Here is a 20,695-nt window from a genome sequence, read left to right on the forward strand (position 1 = left end):
TCATAATTCTGGAACCGTAGACTTGGTGGAGAGATCCTTTTTCTATCTCGGGAACTGTCCATAAAAAGTCTTTGATGAGTATAGCTTCTGTGGGGAACAGATGCTTCCACTGCTAGATTGAGCTGACCTACCTTGTTCTTGACTTAACATCTCACTAGGTACCACATCTCAGTTGAACTAATCAATCTGCAGGATAGTTTCTCTGATTCACTGCTTCTTCCAAGCTGCTCCTCTGCTCAGATGGATTTACTCTTTGATATGAATCACTTCCAGCTTCAAACTTAGCAGATGCCTTCAGCTAGTCTAGTGTTTTTATTTTTTTTTTTTTTTTAGGAAAAGGAAACAACCTTTATCCTAAAGTTGGCAAAATCTTCTCTAACTCTGCTCATACTCAGGATTGTCTTCTTCACCTCTCAAGTGGAGATGCTGAAAAATATCTTTGGTCTTCTTAACAGCAAATCATATTAGGGATCAGAGTATACCTGTATACACACATACACACATATACATACAAACACATATATACATATATATATATATATATATATATATATATATATATATATATATATAATATTTTTCTCCCTCCTTTATGTTTTTTTTTGGCCAGGATTTGCTTTAGAAAGCACTCAACTCTCATTGGCCAAACAAACTTCCCAACAACAATGGAGAACTCAGAAAGAAAAATAGTGTCAATCTCTTTCTAATATAATCTAAAATTTGTTCTTTCACTCTCTCCTATTCCTTGTTCTAACTTCTTAGATTGCCATCTGTGTCCTTTCTACAAATGACCCCACCTTAGCTTCTGGTTCATAGTCAAATTCTCATCTTCTGTTTACAAGGCAAATTACATTTGTCCTATAATTATAGAAGACTTCTGGCATCCATATTTCCCCATTTGTTAATCTAAACATTCTCTGATTCTTCATCTATAATTCACTGATGCAGATTCTCCATTCACTCCAATTTTCTGTTGTTCATTCATTCGTGACCGAGTAGACCATAGCACACCAATACCATCCATGGGGTTTTCTTGGCAAAAACACTGGAGTAGTTTGCCATTTCCTTCTCTGGTGGATTAAGGCAGACAGAGGTTAAGTGACTTGCCCAGGGTCACACAGCTAGTGAGTGTCTGAGGTCAGATTTGAAACTCAGGGCTTCCTGACTCCAAGACCCCCTGACTCCATCCACTGAGCCACCTTGCTGTCTCCTTATTCTGTCACCCACCATATGCAAATAAGCAACTGCTATTTCAGAATTGAGTCAGACAATTCAACTTTCTTCTTTTAGAACTCTAAGGCAGACCTGTGTTCCAAACAAGTGAATTGTCAAGGTAGACTTAACTCAAACTCATTAACTCTCTCAGAACCTGAAACAGATTTATGCTAGATGGGTAAATTGTTGAGGGTTACTCCCTTACACGTGTACACAAATTAAAATGCAAGGATATTGAGGCCGGTGAGTGACAATAACTGGGGAAGGGGGTTATCAGGGAAAGATATTCAGAGAAGGTGAAGCTTGTTGGACCTCAAAGGAAGGCTAGGATTCTTCGAGTCAGAGATGAGGAGCAAGCGCGTATGGAGCGACTTGTGCAATTGCCCAGAGGTTGGAGATTGAATGTTTAGTTTGGGAAATGACTAGCCTCCACTTTGGGTGGACACAGATTATTAAAAAAGGGAATATTATGAAAGAAAGCTGGAAAGGCAGATGGATGCTAGCGTGTAGATGTCTTTAAATGTCAAGCTAAGAAGTTTGTAATATATCCTTAGAGGTAATAGAGAACCACGGAAAGTTTTTGAGCAAGAGAGTAAAGTGGTCGGACCCATACCTTAGAAAGATATCACAGTATTTAAAGTTGGACAGGATCTTTGCAGTCATTACCATCCCTTTTATGTGTGAGGCAACCAAGGTCTAGAGAGATGTCTCAAGGTTGCAATTCCAATCTATAAACAAGCATCAAGCATTTGTGGTGTGACATTAGCAAGGAATTGTATTATAAAAAGAGGAGATGGGGTAGGCACATGGGAAGAACAAGGGAAGACATGTGGAGAGCCAGAGGTATCCACAGGTATTTTCAGAATGTTATTAAAATGTCAGGAAAAGCACCAAAAAGTTGGGTGGAGCCTCTACAGTGAACTTCTGGAAGGATCCGAACAAGTCAGAGAGAATGAGCAGTGGTGGATGAGTTGTGATCTGCCATGTCTTGAAAATGAGGAAATCACAGTTCTATTTTGAGCATGCTGTGTATCACACATCTTACTCAGGGCTAAAGATAAAAAGACAAAAGCAAGACAATCTTTACCCTCAAGGAATTTATATTCTCATGGAGAAAATCATGTACATAAGTAAACAGAAGATTTAGAGTAACCTTAGAGGAGACAGCAAGATAACTGTTGGGACCAGGAAAGATCTTCTGCAGAAAGTGGTACCTGAGCTGAGTCTAAGTAACAGAGTTAGAATTTGAACTCAAGCTTACCGACCTTAACTCTAGTACTCTTCCTGCAACATTACCTTTCTTGCCTAGAACTTCAGGTATAAAGATATCTAGGGGACATAGATATAGCACTGAGCATAGAAACACTGCTAGCCAGCCTGAATCCTGCCTCCCACACAGGTTCAAGCTCAGGGATATAGGACCATAGTTCTGTGGGACATAGGACCATGGTCAGTATATTCCATTAGCTGGTTCAGGTTTAAAGGCAGGTAGGACAGCAGTTCCCAGGAGACCTAGTCCATGTAACCTGTGAATAGACTAACATGGATGCTACAGGGCAACTGGAAAAGTAGTTAGCCTTGGAGCTAAACAGTACAAGTGTCCACCTTGCAAATTGCATATGTTCATATATGCACATGATAATTACTGCATATTTGTGTACCATTGATACATTTGTCTATTAGCCATGAATAATTTTTCTGCTTGTCTATTTGTGTTTATGCTACTGCTATGCAGACTTATGGATATTACTATTGCATTGCTTTTAATGCATATTTGCATATATTGATTTGTTCCATGTGTAGCTTAGACTTGTAGTCTCTAGAGAGCTATTAATATTTGGGACTATGGACAAAGGACTAAATACACCCCAGCTGGTTTTCTGGGGAAAGCAAATGTTTAACTTGGGGGGTGCTGGTGAGAAAGTAAGGGACAGGCACTTGACATCAAATAGGAACCCAGCTCCTAACAGGACAGACAAAAAAGAAGCATGGAGTTGGAAAAGGGGAGCTGTAAGAAGCTGTGTGGAGCTGAGATAAAAGCACAAGCAGAGACAACCCAGTAAAGGAGCCTGGATAGTGTGAGCAAAGTTACTTGGGATGATCTTGGAGGAGATGTGCTGCTGAATTCAATCCCCTCCTTGCCCCGACAGACCCCAAGCTAGTCATCCTTCCTCTCTTTTCATCCCGAGTTCCTTCTGGAGCCTGAAACCTTTGGGAGTTTGGTTGGTTGGTTTGTTTGAAATGTCTATTTTGTCTTTATACACAGTGTTAACCATGAGCAATTGCTAGTCAGGGTACAGGCAATTGTTAGTCAGGATGTATTCAAGTGCTAGTCAGGGTATACTTACTGGGAATAGAGTTGGGAGGAAGTAATTAGAGGAAAACATCCCTGGAGAAGGGGGAGGGGGAGAGAGAGACAGATACAGAGACAGAGGAAGAGAGAGACAGAGACAGAGAGAGGGAGAGAGAGACAGAGACAGAGACAGAGATGAAGATGTTTTTTCCAGAAGTACTATCTTTGGCTGGAGGCTCAGAACTAATAAAAAGATAAAGAGAAATACAACTCCTTTAATAGTTTTCCAAAGTGGCGAAGGAATATTTATACCAGGAAACCCAACTGGGCAACAAGTTAGTAGTGGTGTGAAGGACAAACATTATCCCTCTTAAGTCTGCTAAGCACAAAAGACTGGATTTTATCCATATGGATACTCCCTCCTTCAGTGCAAACTCAATCTCTACATCATTTAGTAGAAGGTCAGCATGAGTTGCTGAGACCAAAAAAAAGTCATAATCTAGTGTCTAGGCTTCTAGGGATGAGCTTTCCCAAGCTTAGCTAAATGGGTCCAACAATGGATCTGTTAATACCTAAAAATGGCTTATCCTTTTAAAAGGGCCAGGGTCTCCCATTGCATCCTGAGTCATCTCCAGTCATCCTGATGAATATCTGGTCACTGGACCCAGATGGCTCTGGAGGAGAAAGTGAGGCTGGTGACCTTGCACAGCCCTCCCTCACTCAAATCCAAGTCAACTGCAAGTCACATCATCATGGTGCCATGGTCCTCTTCGAAAACGAAAGACAAACACAATAACCTTGTTAAACATATTTTGTATTTATTTATCTGTGTACTTGTCTTCCTTGCACCCTCTCTGCCCATTGAGAAGAACATCTGCTCCTTGGGTTCAGGGTCTGTTTTAATTTTTGCCTTTGTATCCCTAGTGCATTAAAAAAAATATGCATCTGTGATTTCAACCATGTAGGGAGCCCCATCTGTGGGATTCCTCCATTAGTGCAAGTTGGTACCTGCTGGGCAATGTAGATAACAGAGAGCTGTCTGTGGCACCAAGAGGTGCTGAGTCATACAACCAGTATATGCCAGAGGGGAGGCAGTAGCCCAGGTCTTTCAGACTCAGTAACCAAATTTCAAACCATTATGTTCTGCTGCCCCACTCATATAAAGCTGGTATATAGTAGGTGCTCAATAAATGTTTGTTTCAACTGAACTATTTAAAGTTTTTCAGTTTATTAGGAATTGCCAGAGATGGTACTCTATCGCTACAGTTTTGTAGGCTATTTTCCGCCCCCTCTTCTATTCCTAACACACTCTGTCTTCCCAACAGAGGCTGGAGAGACACTATTCATTCCAGATCTCCTGAGCTGACTGGCTCCTTCGTGATGGAGGGGCCTCAGAGAGACACTGCATCAGGCCCCCATCTCCTGGGCTTGCCATTTCTTGATTGTAGGCCACCCTTCCTGCCTACAGAGGACTCAGGATCAACTTATTGCCAGGTTCTAGGAGACATAAAGAGCTCCATGTTTGATCACTGATTGACTCACCCATGTACCTCGATGTTACTCTGCACACAATGCTGGTTTAGTCAGCTTCTTTTAGGCAAGAAATACAAGGTTTTCCTGATCATAATCATTTTAAGAAACTTTAATAATCCAAGTATACAATGTTAGCAAACTTTCAAAATCACAATGCTGTTGTGATTGATGGGGGGAGGGGGAAGCAGGATGGAGGATGTCACCATCCAGGTCACCTGCTAATAGACATTGCCTAAGATCCCTGATCTACCCCATCTCTGTGAATCTGACCAGTATCAACAATCAGATGTAATGGCAAAGAGCTTTGGGATCTCAGTTAGGGTAAACATCCCACCCATGCTTCACACACATACTTACCTATGGGACTGAAGGGCTAGACAGCCACAAACTTTCATGTCTGTAAGTAATCTGACTTCTGATAACTTTGAGTACTCATTTTCCTTTTCAACACTTCACCCATGATCTCCTCACAGCACTCTTTTATAGAATTTTTTTTTTAAAGCAATTGAGGTTAAGTAACTTGCTCAAGGTTACATGGCCAGTTATTTTGTGTGTGGGTGCTGAGTATCTGAAGCGGGAAGCGATCCCAGGTCTCCCGACGCTGGGGCCGGTGCTCTTACTCACTGTGCCACCTGGACGCCCCTCTTTTATAGAATTTTATAGAAATACATATAGAAATTTATAGAAAAAGGAGACAGCATACAAATAACTATGTACAAACATACTATATTCAGGAAAAATAGGAAATAATCAACAGAGGGAAAGCATTAGAATTAAGAGAGATCGGGAAAGGCTTCCTATAAAAGATAATATGGTGGAGCTTGAAGGAAGTCAGGGAAACCAGGAGGCAGTAATGAGGAAGGAGAGCATTCCAGGAGAGCCAAATGCCCTCAGCAGCGAGATAGAATAGAGCGTCTTGTCTGAGAAACAGAAAGAAGGCCAATGTCGCTGGATCTCACAGTGTGTAGAGGGATGGGGGTGCAGGGATATATAAGACTGGAAAGATGTGTTTTGGGGGGGGGTGGACAGTTTGTAAAGATCTTTGAGTTCCAAACAGAGGATTTCATTTCTGATCCTCGAAGGGATCCATTGCAGTTTACTGAGTGGGGAGAGGCAAGGGGAAAATGACATGGTCAGACCTACAATTCACAAAGATCACTCTGACAGTTGAGTGGAAGATGTGTCAAGCCAGGGTTTTTGAGGATGAGGGAGACCACGGGCATTTTTGTAGGTAGTGGGGAAGCAGACAGATTGAAGATAAGTGAAAGTGGAGATGAACAAAGGGGCAGTCTGCTGGAGAGACTGAATGGAGTGGGATCACTTGTGCATGTAGAGGAGTTTGTCTTGGCAGTGACAAAGGCTGCCTCAGTACATGAGAGGGGAGGGAAGCCGGGGATATTGACAGAACGCATCTGGGTCCATGTGTGTTGAGAAGAGGGAGCTCTCCGTAAATGGCCTCAGTTTCTTCAGGGACACGTGAGCTCAGGTTCTCAGCTGGGAGAGTAGTGGTAGAAGAGGCTTGAGGAGGGATGAAAAGTTTTGGAAGAGCAGCTGTGGATCATGGGGAAGTGAATCAATTAGAGAGGTGTTAAAGGATTGCCTTGATGCCACGAGGACCCAGTTGAGGTTATGTAGCATTGTGCTCTTTCTCACCAAGTTTGTGCCGGGGTAGCACCGTGCACAAGATTTATAAATTGATATGGGGCACTGAAATTGGGGGCCAAAAGATCTTTGGCAATACTTCCAAAGCCTACACTGGGCATTAGGTGTGTAGTTTGGAAGGGTGTTCATCTGGAGATTAATACTGGCTTGGCCATTAGCGCATGGTGACGTTGAATGTCTTCTCTGCAAATTAAGGGGCTTCATTTTGCTGATATGTAACATGTGAGGGTTGAACTAGAGCAGGGGTCGGGAACCTGAAACCTCGAGGCCACACATGGCCCTCTAGATCCTCAATGCGGCCCTTTGACTGAATCCCAACTTCACAGAACAAATTCTCTTAATAAAAGCATTTGTTCTGTAAAACTTCAACTAAGTCAAAAGGCTGCACTCAAGGACGTAGAAGGCCGTGTGTGGACTCAAGGCTGCAGGTTCCCCACCCCTGAACTGGGGATCTCTAAATTCCTTTCCAGTTTTAAAATGAATTGCTATTAAAAAAACTGCACCTCTAGGCTGAGGTCATAGACTGGTGAGCTTCACCAGTTCCTTTCCTAGGGGTCTGACTTCCCTCTTTGCCCTGGGTTCCTTCCTCTCAGGTTGCCCATCTCAGATTCTTTGAGGAGCAGTTAATTTTTTACTCAGTTCTAAGGGATTCCCTCCTGCCATGGAGGAGAAAGTAAAAAAAGTGCCCAGGGTACAAACATAAATCAGGTATGAAACAGGCAGTTTTATTCTCACACACAGAAAAGGGAAGGTAAGTGATAAAAAAAAAAAATCATATAATGATTAAAATTCATTGAGGGGCTAATATTCAAGCTCAGTTGGAATATTTGCAAGCAACTTCTCTAACAGAGTTGCTTCTTAGTAATTTTATATTTCCCCTCCACTGAATCCTGCCAATCAATACCAAGGGGGCTCTTTGTTCAGTGGTTTCTCCCTGTCTCTGTGGGGAATCCTTTCCCTCCTCTTGGCTAGTCTCTGTCACTGTTTCCAATGCAATTGCTCCAGCAGCTGAGTTTCCCAGGAAGGGGGAAAATGCCAGCTGTCTTTGGAGATTTCACAAAGCCCTGCACCAAAGGAAAGAAGACACAATGAGGAAACCACCCCATCCCAATGCTTGTCTAGCAGGCCAGGAGCTTGCAGCCTGTGTTGGGGAAAGAGCACGCTTCTATCAACCATTCAGGGGTCAGAATCATCCTTATATCTCAAGGCAGGCAGGAGGAAGAGGCCTGAGAGCCGGTGATTGCTCCTTTAGTGTATACTAGAAGTTTTAGATTCCAGTCCAATCCAATAAACATTAAGTGTCTATTATATGCCAAGTTAAAAACTGGGGACAAGATTAATAAAAAGCCAGTCCCTGCCTGCAAGGATAATGTAGAAGGATAATCTGAAGTGAGACACAACAAATAAAGGGAGGGAAGAGAGGGAGAACTGGGGGAACCTGTTGTGGGGGCATTTTATTCCATGGAGTTGAACTCGGGCAAAGTGGAGTGAGCTGGGAAGGTCCAATCTCTGTCTTCTATAAAGGAAGGCATTGGGAGGAGTTTGGTACTGAGTCCTCCAATCAGAGGGAAGAGGAGGTTGAGGGGTGTCAATCAAAGCTCTAGTTAGCAGCCTGATGGCGAGATTAGAAGTAATGAGGTTATCCTGTGAAGAGCATCTTGTTCAGTGGAGCTGAAACCAGGCTAAGCAGATGCAAAGTAGAGTTGGCCTAGTAGCTAATTAAAAGATTTGCAATGTGCTTTACAAATATTATCTCAGGGGTGGCTAGGTGGTGCAGTGAATAGAGCACTGGCCCTGGAGTCAGGAGGGCCTGAGTTCAAATGTGGCCTCAGACACTTGACACAATTACTAGCCCTGTGGCTTTGGGCAAGTCACTTAATCCCAACTGCCCTACAAAAAAAAAAAGAAAAAAACCCAAATATTATCTCATTTTACCTCAATTTAATATTTTACAAATATTATCTCAATAAGGTAGGAGAGAGGAGAAGGAAGAAGGGAGGAGCTATTATTATCCCCGTTTTACAGATGAGGAAACTGAGATTAAGTGACTTGTCTGGGGTCATACAGCTAGCATCTGAGACCAGATTTGAACTCAAGAGTTTCCTGACTCCAAGTGTTCTTTTCATTGCACCAGGAAGCAGTTAAAGGATACCTTCACTTGCTCTAAATAGAGGTGGACCTCCAACATGAAGCCTCTAGAGAAGGTGACACTATTTTAAAAAAACAAACTCCGAAGCTCTTGAACTTTTTAAAGCACTTTCTGCCAAATAGTTAACAGGTGTTTTATTTCTTGGTATGATATCATGACACTTCATGGGGTCAAAGATCTAGAATTGGAAAAGCCCTCAAGGGCCTGCTAGTCCAACTTCTTTTCACAAAAGTAGAAGCTCAGAGGACAGAGGCCATACATCCTCCTGTAACATGGTGCCTCCTATGACAGGGGCAGCTAGGTGGTACAGTGGACAGGGTGCCAGGCCTGAATTCTACTAGCTGTGTGACCCCGGACAAGTCACTTAACCCTGGTGTCTCAGTTTCCTCATCTGCAAAATGAATTAGAGAAGGAAATGGTGAGCCACTCCAGTATCTTTGCCAAGAAAACCCCAAATGGGGTCAGGAAGAGTCAAACCCAACTGAGCCACATTATCAGGTCACAATATACGGTCAACTTCTGCCATTGATGATTTTTCTTTGAGCTTCAGATTGTGAAAATTATTGAGGCAGTCTTTGCCATCCTTTACTTTATCTAAGGAACAAATTGAACATTTTGAGGGTATGATACTGTCTGGAAGTGATGCGAGACCTTTCCACAAAGGAATGGCCACTAAATAAAGGGGTATGACTGACAGTACTAGGAATAATACTGCCACCCAGTGGTCATCTTCTGTGCTTTGTAAAACCACCCAGTTTTACAGGTAACACCACCTTAGGAAGGGAGGTAGAGAGGACATGGCTCTCTCTTAGAGAGAGGGATATGTGGTTTATACCATTTGCTGCCAAGGACACTTTTGGGCTTCAGACTAAATGCTGACATCTGATTAAATTCCAGACTCTCTCCCAAGGTATTTGCAAGGTTGGTGGTGATGGTGCAGTGTAATGTAAACCGGTTAGCTACTGTGCCTAGGTTCAATACCAACTGGGCTGGATCCAGCATTTATTAGGGGTGCAAATTAACCTTGAGCAAGATATTTAACCTCTACAGATATGAGTTTCTTTTTTATTTTTTAAAATGGAGACGATACCTGGACATCTCTAAGGGATTTTGTAAGAATCAAAACCTAATAGCTGATGTCGATATAGCTCCTTAGAGTTTACAAAGTGCTTTCTCTCACTTAAGCCTCGTAACAGTCTGGTCTAGCGCTAATAGGTAATAGAGGGATTACCAGCCTGTTTTTTGCAGATGAGTAAACTGAGGCCAAGATTGTCTAGTTACACAGCTACTGCCAAAGGTATCCTGGACAGCTTCATCCCAAGTCCAGTATTCTATGTAATACACCACTGTGCTTCTGAACACAATGTGAAGTTTTGTTAACTATAACTCCACACACGTATTAGGCATTGAGAATTGATGCCCTCATGAAGGTGGTCAATGGAAACCAAGGGGGCGAGTGCTTTGGGGAGTCAACCATATAAAGAGGCCTGTATGGTTGTCACAAAAGGGTCCATGATTAAAATGAGAGCGAGCACAGTACTTACTGAAGCACCACTTCTACTCTCATGCCAGTAACATTTATTACACACCTCAAATGCACAAGATTCTGCGGCTGGTGAGGAATATACAGTGTTTGATTTTAGTCAGCTTCCCCCCCTCCACGCTACTTACAAGGGTGATGAAGCAAACACAGTAACAAAGTATCACAAGACAGATTGCTGTTTTTTTTTTTTTAATTTTCAAATTAAATGTAAAATTTCACCTTAACAGGTTTTGCTGAGTTTTTACATTTTAAGTTATTTTATACTTGACTCCAAGTTGTGGAGAGGGCAAGAGTGAAGTCCTAACTGTGGGAGGAAGGTGATGGGGCAAACTTAACAGCAAGGCAAGGTGTCTCCTTTAAGTTAAGGGTATTTTTTCTCCTTAAACATTAATAAAATTATGTGACAGTATATGAGACCTTAGGAATCATCTAGTCAATTTACTTGACAGATGAGGAAACTGAGACCCAGAGATGTGACATGATTTTCTCAAGCTGCACAGCTAGTAAGTGGTAGTCTAGATTTAGATTCTAAGCATTTTAAGGAATGAAATAGATTATGTATGGAACTAAAAGTGGTTTGCCATTTAAGAATAACTCTGTGACTCCGTAATACTTGTCAATCCCATCCTCTGTTATAGGATGAAATAGTATATACAAGTGATCTGTAAACAGCGATACAATTGTAAGGCGATGTTAACAAAACAGAATTATTACTTTCATAAAAAGAAGTGATAACATTCTCAGGCAGAAGTAAAGATTGTAAAACACAAAGGTATGGTAACTATCCCAAGTTCCCACTGTCACTCCTATCCTGTGACTCCCTGCCTCTGGAAGGCTTCGACCTTATCAATGTGCTATGCGCTGATGATTGCCCTGACTTCCGAGGTATTTGATATGTGCTCTTAGTAGGCTTTGCGCCATGGACACTGTGCAGCTTTTAATCTCTGTATACATCTCGCTACAAGTTGCAAATGAACATATCAGAACCAAAGACAGTACTACTGTCTGCAATCCCAGCCTCTCGTGCTAGGCTAAATCTCCTCCTAAGTCTTATATGAATTGCCAAGGCCACTTGGTCTAAATGGGGTGCTCCGATATTACTGCCTAAGGCGATGGAAACGTGTGATTCCTCTTCCCTTGAACATATGCAATTACTTTAGCAACATCTAATTTATCAGTTGCACTTGTATACACCCATAAGTAATATAAAGCAATCCCTTTGACAATGCTGAGCAATACTGATTGCAGGTTCCTAAGGAAACGTTAATAAATTTAATTCATTACATCACAAGGGTTATTTGGTGTAGAAATATGTTAGTAATCAAGTTCTTTGGTTTTGATTTTCCAGTTTTCCCCTTAAATAACAGTATTTCAACTTACACTTTCAGTACCTTAAAGGTCACTTAAAAAGCAACATACCTTTCTTGCCAATATCATATCTAATTATATGTGGGATAGTCGGAAGCTGTTCCAGTTACTGGACACCTAGGAATAAATGAGTGGTGCCAAAAATGACCTATACATTCTTCACTTAAATAAGAGTTGGCCATACTGGCCCTGAAAGAGCTCTCATTTCAGTGGATAAGAATTTGAGTCATCTAGGGCTTGTGGGAAAATGGAGTGAACGCCACATATTTTCTTTCCTCATGTTCTAGGATTAAACTTTATGGTAAAATGTTAAGTAAAAAAACAAGTTCTGAAGAATTTAAGTAATTATGTAATAATCTCAAATTCCGAACTTACTAAAAGCATGACAAAAGTCCAAGTAGGCACAACAGTTTTTACTTCACATTGATGTTAAATATTTAAAGTCCACATATACACTGTTCAGTATTCACATTGGCAAACCAGCTTAACCACGTGATTTGAACCATGTAAAGTTGAAAATCTCCCCAAAATAATTCCCCAAACTCCCACACATCTGTTTAACTCGCCATGATATTTTACTTTGAATTGACATAATCTTTATTTCAAAATAGCAATTTATATTATAAAAATGTAAAAATCCAGCAAAACCAGAAATACTGAGATTCTTTTTTTTCTGGGCTTTCACATTCACTGATTTTTTTTTTTTAATTTTCAAACTCTTTTCAAAACAATTTACACCATCCCCATTTCCAGTCTGATTACACAAACACATTATGGTAGAAGGGCCTAGAATAAATACATGAGGAAAAGCCAAGGCTGTGAAGCTAAGTGTATGCAACAGGCTCTATCAGGGAAAAAAAAGGAGTCTTGGGAATGAAACATAAATGAAACAGGAAAAACTGATAGGTGAGATTCCTTTCAGTCGTCTTTGTCTTTTGCTCCATGTTTAAGAATGCGTGTGAACTCTATATAATTGAAATTTCCCTTTTTGTCAATAGGGGCTTCTCTATATAGCTCGTCTACTTCTTCATCTGTGAATCGGTCCCCCATTGTTGTCAGCAGCTCTCTCAGGTAATCTTCCTGAATGGTGCCTACAAACAAGGAAAAAAAAGTGAGTTTGAGGGAACATTTTCCAGAATCTTCCTGCAACTGTGTGATAGTAATGGCAATTAAAGATTCCCCTGTATTGGCTTGGTTTTCAAATTGATTGTGTTAAAACCCAGAGTTTGTTAATCCCACCTGTGGGATGGGCTTGTTGATGTGAAAAGAAAGTCCTGAACTGGGAGGAGCTGGTGATGTAGATTTGGAGAGACACTAGAGAGAGGCGGAAGATTTTTTTTGGAAGCAGCACCTCGTGGAGAGAGAGAGAGACTAAGAGAATTGCTGGTGGCCGCTTTGAATTGCCCTGGACTTTTGAGACCTGCCCCCTGAGCTGCCAAGGACTGAGGAGACATGGCTGTTTTGCTGGTACTTTGTCTGTCTGTTTTGATGTTGTTTTGCCAGATTTGTCCACTGGTGAAAGACAGTCCTTTTGTTGAAGAAGTCCTGGAACCTGGCTGTTCACTAAGAAGCCCTGAGACTGTCCTGCAGACAGAGAGTGAATACTGTCCACTGGTGAGGGACAGTACTGTTGTTGCAGGGGTCTGGAGACTGTCCTGCAGACAGAGTGAATACTGTCCACTGGTGAAGGACAGTGCTGTTGTTGCAGGGGTCTGGGAGCCTTTCTGTTGGTTCAGAAGCCCTGAAGAAGGATTTTCTTGTTGTATGTTTACAGAAATCCTGGGAGAGGGCTTTGCTAATGTGTTCAGGGGTTCTAGGGCTGTTCTACAGAGGATGAATTCATGAAGGGACTGGCAAAGTATCTTGTGGCCTTGCTGAGCCTTGTCTCCCCAGGAACTAAGATTGCTGAGAACTTGCCTCATGTCAAGATGAAGAAAAGACCTCCATTTGGGTATTAAGTGCTGTGTTTAAACTTGATGTAACTCTGGGGTAGATTCAATTGTGACCCAGAGGTGGGGAACTTTTGACCTTATGTTTGGAAACTAATCTCCATTTGAGAAGAGGGGCTTTGTGGTGGACTTAATTAAGGTATAGCCTAGGGGTGGAGAAGTATTTAGAACGGAGACTTTGTAATTGATTGAATGATTGGAAGGTCCTGGGGTGGGGTAGTACTTGGAGATTATTTAATCACACTTAGTAAATGCTGTATTTTGAATGATGTCATGTTTTAATCTTCTCTGTTCTTGGTTGGTCACTGAATAAAATAGAGAGCACCTATGCTGGTATTTTGAACCTTGGGAAGTTGCCTTTCTTTTGGCATTATATTACAAACTGTCAATTTCTTAAATTAGGACACAAGTCACAAAATATTTCAAATATCCATAGGATCACCAAACTGAATCTGGAAGGGAATTTCAGAGATTATTTAGCCCAGGGGTGGAGAACCTGCAGCCTCAAGGCCACATGTTGCCCTCTAGGTCCTTAAGTGCAGCCCTTTGACTGAATTTAAACTTCACAGAACAAATCCCCTTAATAAAAGAATTTTTTCGGCAAAATTTTGACTCAGGGGGGTCTAGGTGGCACAGTGAATACAGCATGGGCCCTGGAGTCAGGAGGACCTGAGTTCAAATGCAGCCTCAGACACTTAACAACAAAAACTATCCGTGTAACCTTGGGCAAGTCACTTAACCCCAATTGCCCTCTCCTCCTCCCCCCCAAAAAACTTGGACTCAGTCAAAAGACTGCACCCAAGGACCTAGAAAGCCACAGGTTCCCCACCCCTGATCTAGTCCAATCCCCTCATTTACAGATAAGGAAACTAAAAGAGGAAACTGCAGATATAGCTATAAATGAGGCTATCATTTACAAATGTAAAATGGACAACTGAAGCAAGGAATTAGCTCAGTTCTTTGCTTTATTTTGAGCCTCTGAAGTTAAAATCTCTCTTTAGAAATAATTCTTTCAATGACTTCTATTTTTTTTTCCACTGATGTTTATCATTATCTGAAAACATACCATTTGGGTGGTGATTAAATGAAATTCTGATAAAATTATTTTAGTGTAATCATGGATTATAGTAAGATTAAAATTTTAATAATGGATCTATGAATCTATATGGAAATTTAGGGAAAAAACTCAACCACCCATAATGGACTGAACATTGGTCAAAGGACATGAACAAAGAATTTTCAAGAGGGTATGCTTAACTGTAAACAATGCTGAAAAAATCTTCAACCAAATTACAGAGAAATGAAAATGGAAACAACTGAGATCCTACTTTACTCTCATTAAATGAGCAAAAAATAACTTGTAGCAAAACTCAAAGCTGATAGAATTATAAAGAAACAAGCATACAGAGTTGCAAAAGTGCTACCAAATTTTTAGACGACAATCTGGCAGCATACAACAAGAGTCATTAAAATAATTACAGGTTACTTTAATAGAGTTATTGTAATGAGGGGAAAAGTTTGTCCATACAAACATATCAGTACTATCTCTAAGTGCAAAGAACTGAAAATCTAACTATAAAATGGTCAGTGAACAATGAGATAAAACTCTGGCATTCAGGGATACTAAATGCCATGAAAAATTATAAATATGTAGAATATAAAGAAACTTGCAAAGGTCTATCTGAAGGGAAGAGAAGAAAACAGAACCTACTGTATAAAAAGAAAGATGTGCAAATAGGGAGGTAAACTGGCTTAACTGGCTTATGCGTGCACTGGGCACCAGCCCTGGGAGTCAAGAAGACTAAGGTTCACATGACCCCTCAATTACTGGCTTTGTGACTGGACAGACACTTTATCTCTATATCTCAGTTTCCTCATCTGTAAAATAAGGGGGGAAGGAGGTTGTTAGATTCCATGGTTTCTAAGGGACCTTCTAATGCTAAATCTATGATTCTGATATAAATATTGACATGAACAAAAAACAGAAAGGGAGACAAAAATAATAAGCTTTTATGGATATATGTGTAGAAATGACTTTTTCCATATTGTGCCTGGCAAATAATAGGCACTTAAATATGTGCTGAACTGTATTTTAAAGTTGTAAATTATATTTATTTGCTTTTGCTGTTATGTAAAGTTGAGTGCATCTTCCCTGACTGACGCAGAGGGTGTGAAATACTACACAGTCTGTCATATGTAGTAATGGATGAGGCAGGAGAGGAAGGGAGGGATATATTTGGAACTGAATGTAATACAGCATCATTTTTATATCAATTAATACAGCAAAAGTTTCATAAATAACAAGATATTAAAGGTAATTCTATACTACGACAGGAATTTTCTTAGAAGTACAAAAAGACCTAAGTATTCCAATAATCTGAAATGAAAGTTCTTCGTTTTCACAATGTCCTAAGGAATTATTTTATTCCTTAAACTGAAATTACATTGAAAATACTATTTTCATCAGGCAATAATACTTCTCTTAGTCTTGGACATTAGCTAATAAAGAATAGCTTTGTTTCAAATGTTATAATAAATTTTCCCTTTTAGAGGCAGCTAGCAACTAATTTTATCACAGGCCTTTAAATTTTTGACTGTGGAAATTGTTAAAACCACCAAATAAAATGTGGCAATAACTCAAGTGACATACAATCATCAATATGAAAGGTTACCTAATAGTGAAAGAGAAACACAGCAAAAATTTGCAGCTAAGTTACTAAGTTAAGGAATATAGGTTATCACATCTTTAGCAATAACAAAAAGACCATAAGAAAAAAATATATTCCATATAATAGATCAAGATTTTTCCCTTTCATGAGAGATGAACTGTTAAAAAATCTTTGTTAAACTGAAAACTAGAAAACATTCAAAGAAACAGGAAACTGAAAATCAATCATTTGGTTGAGGAAGAGGGCTGCTCAGGAAGTTAGGGGAAGAACTGAATACCGTAAGTCTCTAGCGAAGGGAAGAGAGAGAGGGAGAAAAAAAGAATATTTGCTTTTGAAAGTACAGTTTTCCAATGGAAAGAGCCAAAAGAATTAAGCTCAATGACACAAATCCTAGGGATTTGTTTAGCATTATAAAAGGAGCTGTTGGATTATGAGATAAAACCATAAATGGGATGTTAATATGTTCGAGAACAAGAATTGTCTCAGCAAACTGCATCCAACAAAATCTCTACTCTCAAAACTCCTACCTACTCTAGGGACACATTTATCTCATTTAGCAATATTTGTATCTCCCTCTTCCTATTAACTTTGTCAAAAAATTCAGCAGAGGCCTATACCCAATGCTTTCACTTCCTCTTATACTCACACCTCTACTTACTTGCTTTTTTTTTTTTTTTGCTAATTGGAAAATCTAATATTCCTTTTTTCACTCCTCATACTTCTTCTTTCTGCAGCCTGTGACACATAGTGAGCACTACCATCTTTTATTTTCTGCGGCATCTTCTTCATTAACATTAAAAGACATCGGGGCGGCCAGGTGGCTCAGAGAGTAAGAGCACCAGCCCCAGTGTCGGGATGACCTAGGGATCAAATCTGGGCTCAGATACTCATCACCACACCCCCAAAAAACAACTCGTGTTGCAATCTGAAAAATATTCAACACCGATTATAAAAAAAAAAAAAAAACAAAAAAAAAAAACACATTAAAAGACATCACATTCTCCTGGAGCTTTCTTAACCATTCCTCTATGTCTTGTGATGATACTTCTCATTCTCTTTCAAACTCCTTTTCCAAGTATTCCCCAGGAATGGTCCTAAACCCTATGTGCTTTCCCTCTATTCTGTCTCCCTTGCTAATTCCATTTGCTTCCATAGATTCCACTACCACCTTTTAAGCAGACAACTTCCAAATTTTTGTTTCTGACCACTTTTCTGATGTCCAGACCTCCATCTCCAGTTACCTGTTGTTGAGTCATTTTTTCAGTCATGCCTGACTCTCTGTTACTCCATTTGGGTTTTTTTTTTTTTTTTGGCAAAGATACTGGAGTGTTTTGCCAAGGGTCATACAGCTAGTAAGTGTTTGAGGGTGGATTTGAACTCATAAAGAGGAGACTTCCTGACAGTTGCTTCAAATCTGCTCTGATATGACTTCATTGTTTTTTATGGCCCCATTAATTCTGTTTCTTATCTTCATAACACTGAAGTTACTTCTGACCCCTCTTCCTCACCTCTTAGAGTCAATCAGTTTCTATATCAATCAATCAACAAGAATTTATTAAATGTCTACCTTGTGTCAGGCCCTTTACAAAGATAAAAATGAAAAATACTCTTAAGGAGCAAACATTTTATTGGGGATAGACAACATGCACATATATAAGTATGTGCAGAATGCGTTCAAGTAAGAATGAAAAAGCAGTAACGAATCAGGAAATTCAACTCTCAACAGAAAGTGGTGCTTGAGCTGTATCTTGAAAAAAGTTCTGAGAGTCAGAGATAAGGAGAAAGTGAGTTGCATGCATAAGAAACAGCCAGGGTAAAGGCAGAGATAGTGTCAGTGGAGCTGGACCATTGGAAAGGTACTAACATATAATGAACCTAAAATATAGGTTGTGGGCAAGTTGTGAAAGGTCTTTAAAGCCAAACAGACAAGATTTTATTTTAACCTAGAGCCAATAGGGAACTCCAGTTGTATATTAAGTGGGAAAGCAAACAGTCAGATACACTACTAAGGAAAATCACTTTGGTAGCTTATATGGAGGATGGACTAGAGCAGAGACCTCCGCTAACATCTCACAACTATTGTTCTTCACCAGCAGCCCGACAGATCTTCCCACTTCTTTTGCTAAGTTGAAGGATTATAGAGTTTAGTAACTTTTGGGGCACAGCTCCAAGTTGCTTTCCAAAATGCCTCTGCTCAAAAGTCTTCAGTAGCTCCCCAATAGTCACCCATTAAATGTCAAACTCCTCTGCCCAGAAATCAAGGCCCTCCGCAATCTGGGAACATAAGCTCCTTGAAGGCAAAATGTTCATTTTCATCTTTGCAGCCCCAGCACCAAGTACAGTGCACATAGTAGACAACAAATGTTTTTTGCCTGATTTCTAGCCTTAACTACATGAACTTTACACTCCATCCTCATAGGGCTCTACTCTAGAATATACTCTACACTTTCCCATTGCTCCAAATGCCTGGAATGTTGATTGTTATCAAATAATTATCTGTCCTGTAAAGCCTATCTACAATGCCATTAACTCTAAGAAACATCACAGCTCACAGAGCACTCTGCTTTGCAATTCTTTAATGCATTTATGATTAATACTGTATATCATACTATGTTTGTGTCCTATTCCCTTACTAGACTACAAGGTACAAGAAGGTAGGTCATATGTCTTATCTAAGCTTACTATTTTGTACTGTGCCTAGTTCTGTGCTCTGCACACAGTATGTCTCTTAGGTATCAGGGGAGATCAAGACCCAGCATATCATACTGCACCCAGTCAGTGAAGAAGAGCAGTCCAGATGACTCTAAAACATACACCCAGGCAGAGATGGGGGAGGGCACCACAATTCATGTACAGCACACAGCTGGAAAGCAATTTGGAACTGAGCCTAAAAAGGTGTTAAACTGTGTATATCCTTTGACCAGCAACGCCACTGCCAGGCTTATACACCAAAGAGAAAAATATTCATAGCAGCATTTTTGGTAGTAGATAAGAGCTGTAAACTAAAAGAGTGCCCATCAAATGGGAAATCGCCAAACAAATCATAGTATAAGAATCATGGAATATTACTGTGCATGTGAAGGATGCTTGTGAAGTAAGAAATGAGATAGTTTCAGTGAAACTTAGAAGACTTGTAATGACAGTACTGAAGTGAACAGAACAAGAACATTATAATAACAATAACATGGTAAAAAAAAACAACACAGAAAACCTTAGGAATTTGGATCAACATGAAGACCAACCAAGATTCCAGAGGACCGAGGATGAGGCATGTTACTCATCTCTTCTGATAAAAGAGGTGATGGATTCAGGATGCAATGAAGTCATAGTTTTTATTATACATGGAAAATTGGGGAATTAGTTTTGCTTGAGTAGGGATCTTTGTCACAAGATCTTTGTTTTTCTTTTGGAGGTAAGTAGTGAGGGGGTGGTGGGGTAGGGGTGTGTGTGTGTAATAAAATAATTTTTTAAATTAAAAAGTGAAATTAAAAAATCGTATTTCACATCGAGCAATAAACATTTATTAAGCACCCACTATGTGCCAGGTACTGTGCTAAGCACTGGGGAAACATACAAAGGCAAAAAAGATAGCCCTTGTTCTCAAGAAGCTCAGTCTAACTGGGGAGATAACAGGCAAACAACTACGTATAAATGAGCTACATAGAGGACAAATAGGAAATTTATTGGATGGAAGGTAGCAGATTTAAGAGGAATGGGGAAAGGCTTCCTATTGATGGTGGGATTTTAGCTCAGACTTGAAGTAAGTCAGAGAAGCCAGGAAGGCAGAGATGATGAGGGAGAAAATTTCAAGACAGGCAATGAAAATGCCCAGAGTTGGAAGATGAAGTGACTCCTTCACTGGATCAGAGAATATGTGGGGATTTAAGAATATGGAAAAGAGGGCTTGAATGCCAAACAGGATTTTATATTTGACCCTAGAGAGGACTAGGAGTAAATGTAAGGTTACTGATGGGGTGGGGGTGGGAGGAGGAAGAAGGGTAACATGGTAAGACCTATATACTTTAGAAAGATCACTTTGATAGCTGAGTGGAGAGTGTACTGGAGTGAGGAGAGACCTGTGGCAGGGAGATAGATCAGGCTATTGCTGTAGTCCAGGCACAATGCGAAGAGGGCTAGCACCAGGGTGGTGGCCGTGGAAGAGGAGAGAAGCAGGCATATTAAAGAGATACTACAAAGACAAAATCCAAAGGGCGTGGCAACAGACTGGCTATGGGGAGGGAATGGGTGAGAGCGAGTGAGGAACAAAGGACCACACTTGGGTTTTTGAGCCTGGGTGACCGGTGGTAATCTCAA

General features: G+C 40.4%; 1 protein-coding gene across 1 annotated transcript in view; it reads right to left on the bottom strand.

Moving 5' to 3' along the window:
* Positions 1 to 12,161: 12,161 nt before the first annotated feature.
* Positions 12,162 to 20,695, bottom strand: part of LOC138170408 (myosin regulatory light chain 12B) — a 34,313-nt gene continuing 25,779 nt past the window's right edge. The window contains exon 4 of the mRNA XM_069099710.1: positions 12,162 to 12,854. Coding sequence (XP_068955811.1) covers positions 12,682 to 12,854 — 173 coding nt within the window. The 3' untranslated portion in view covers positions 12,162 to 12,681. The remainder of the gene's footprint in view (positions 12,855 to 20,695) is intronic.

This window comes from Petaurus breviceps, unplaced genomic scaffold, assembly GCF_028583685.1.
Source record: "Petaurus breviceps papuanus isolate PSGF00001 unplaced genomic scaffold, PetGlider_PUasm1.0 38, whole genome shotgun sequence".
Classification (NCBI taxonomy): Eukaryota; Metazoa; Chordata; class Mammalia; order Diprotodontia; family Petauridae; genus Petaurus; species Petaurus breviceps.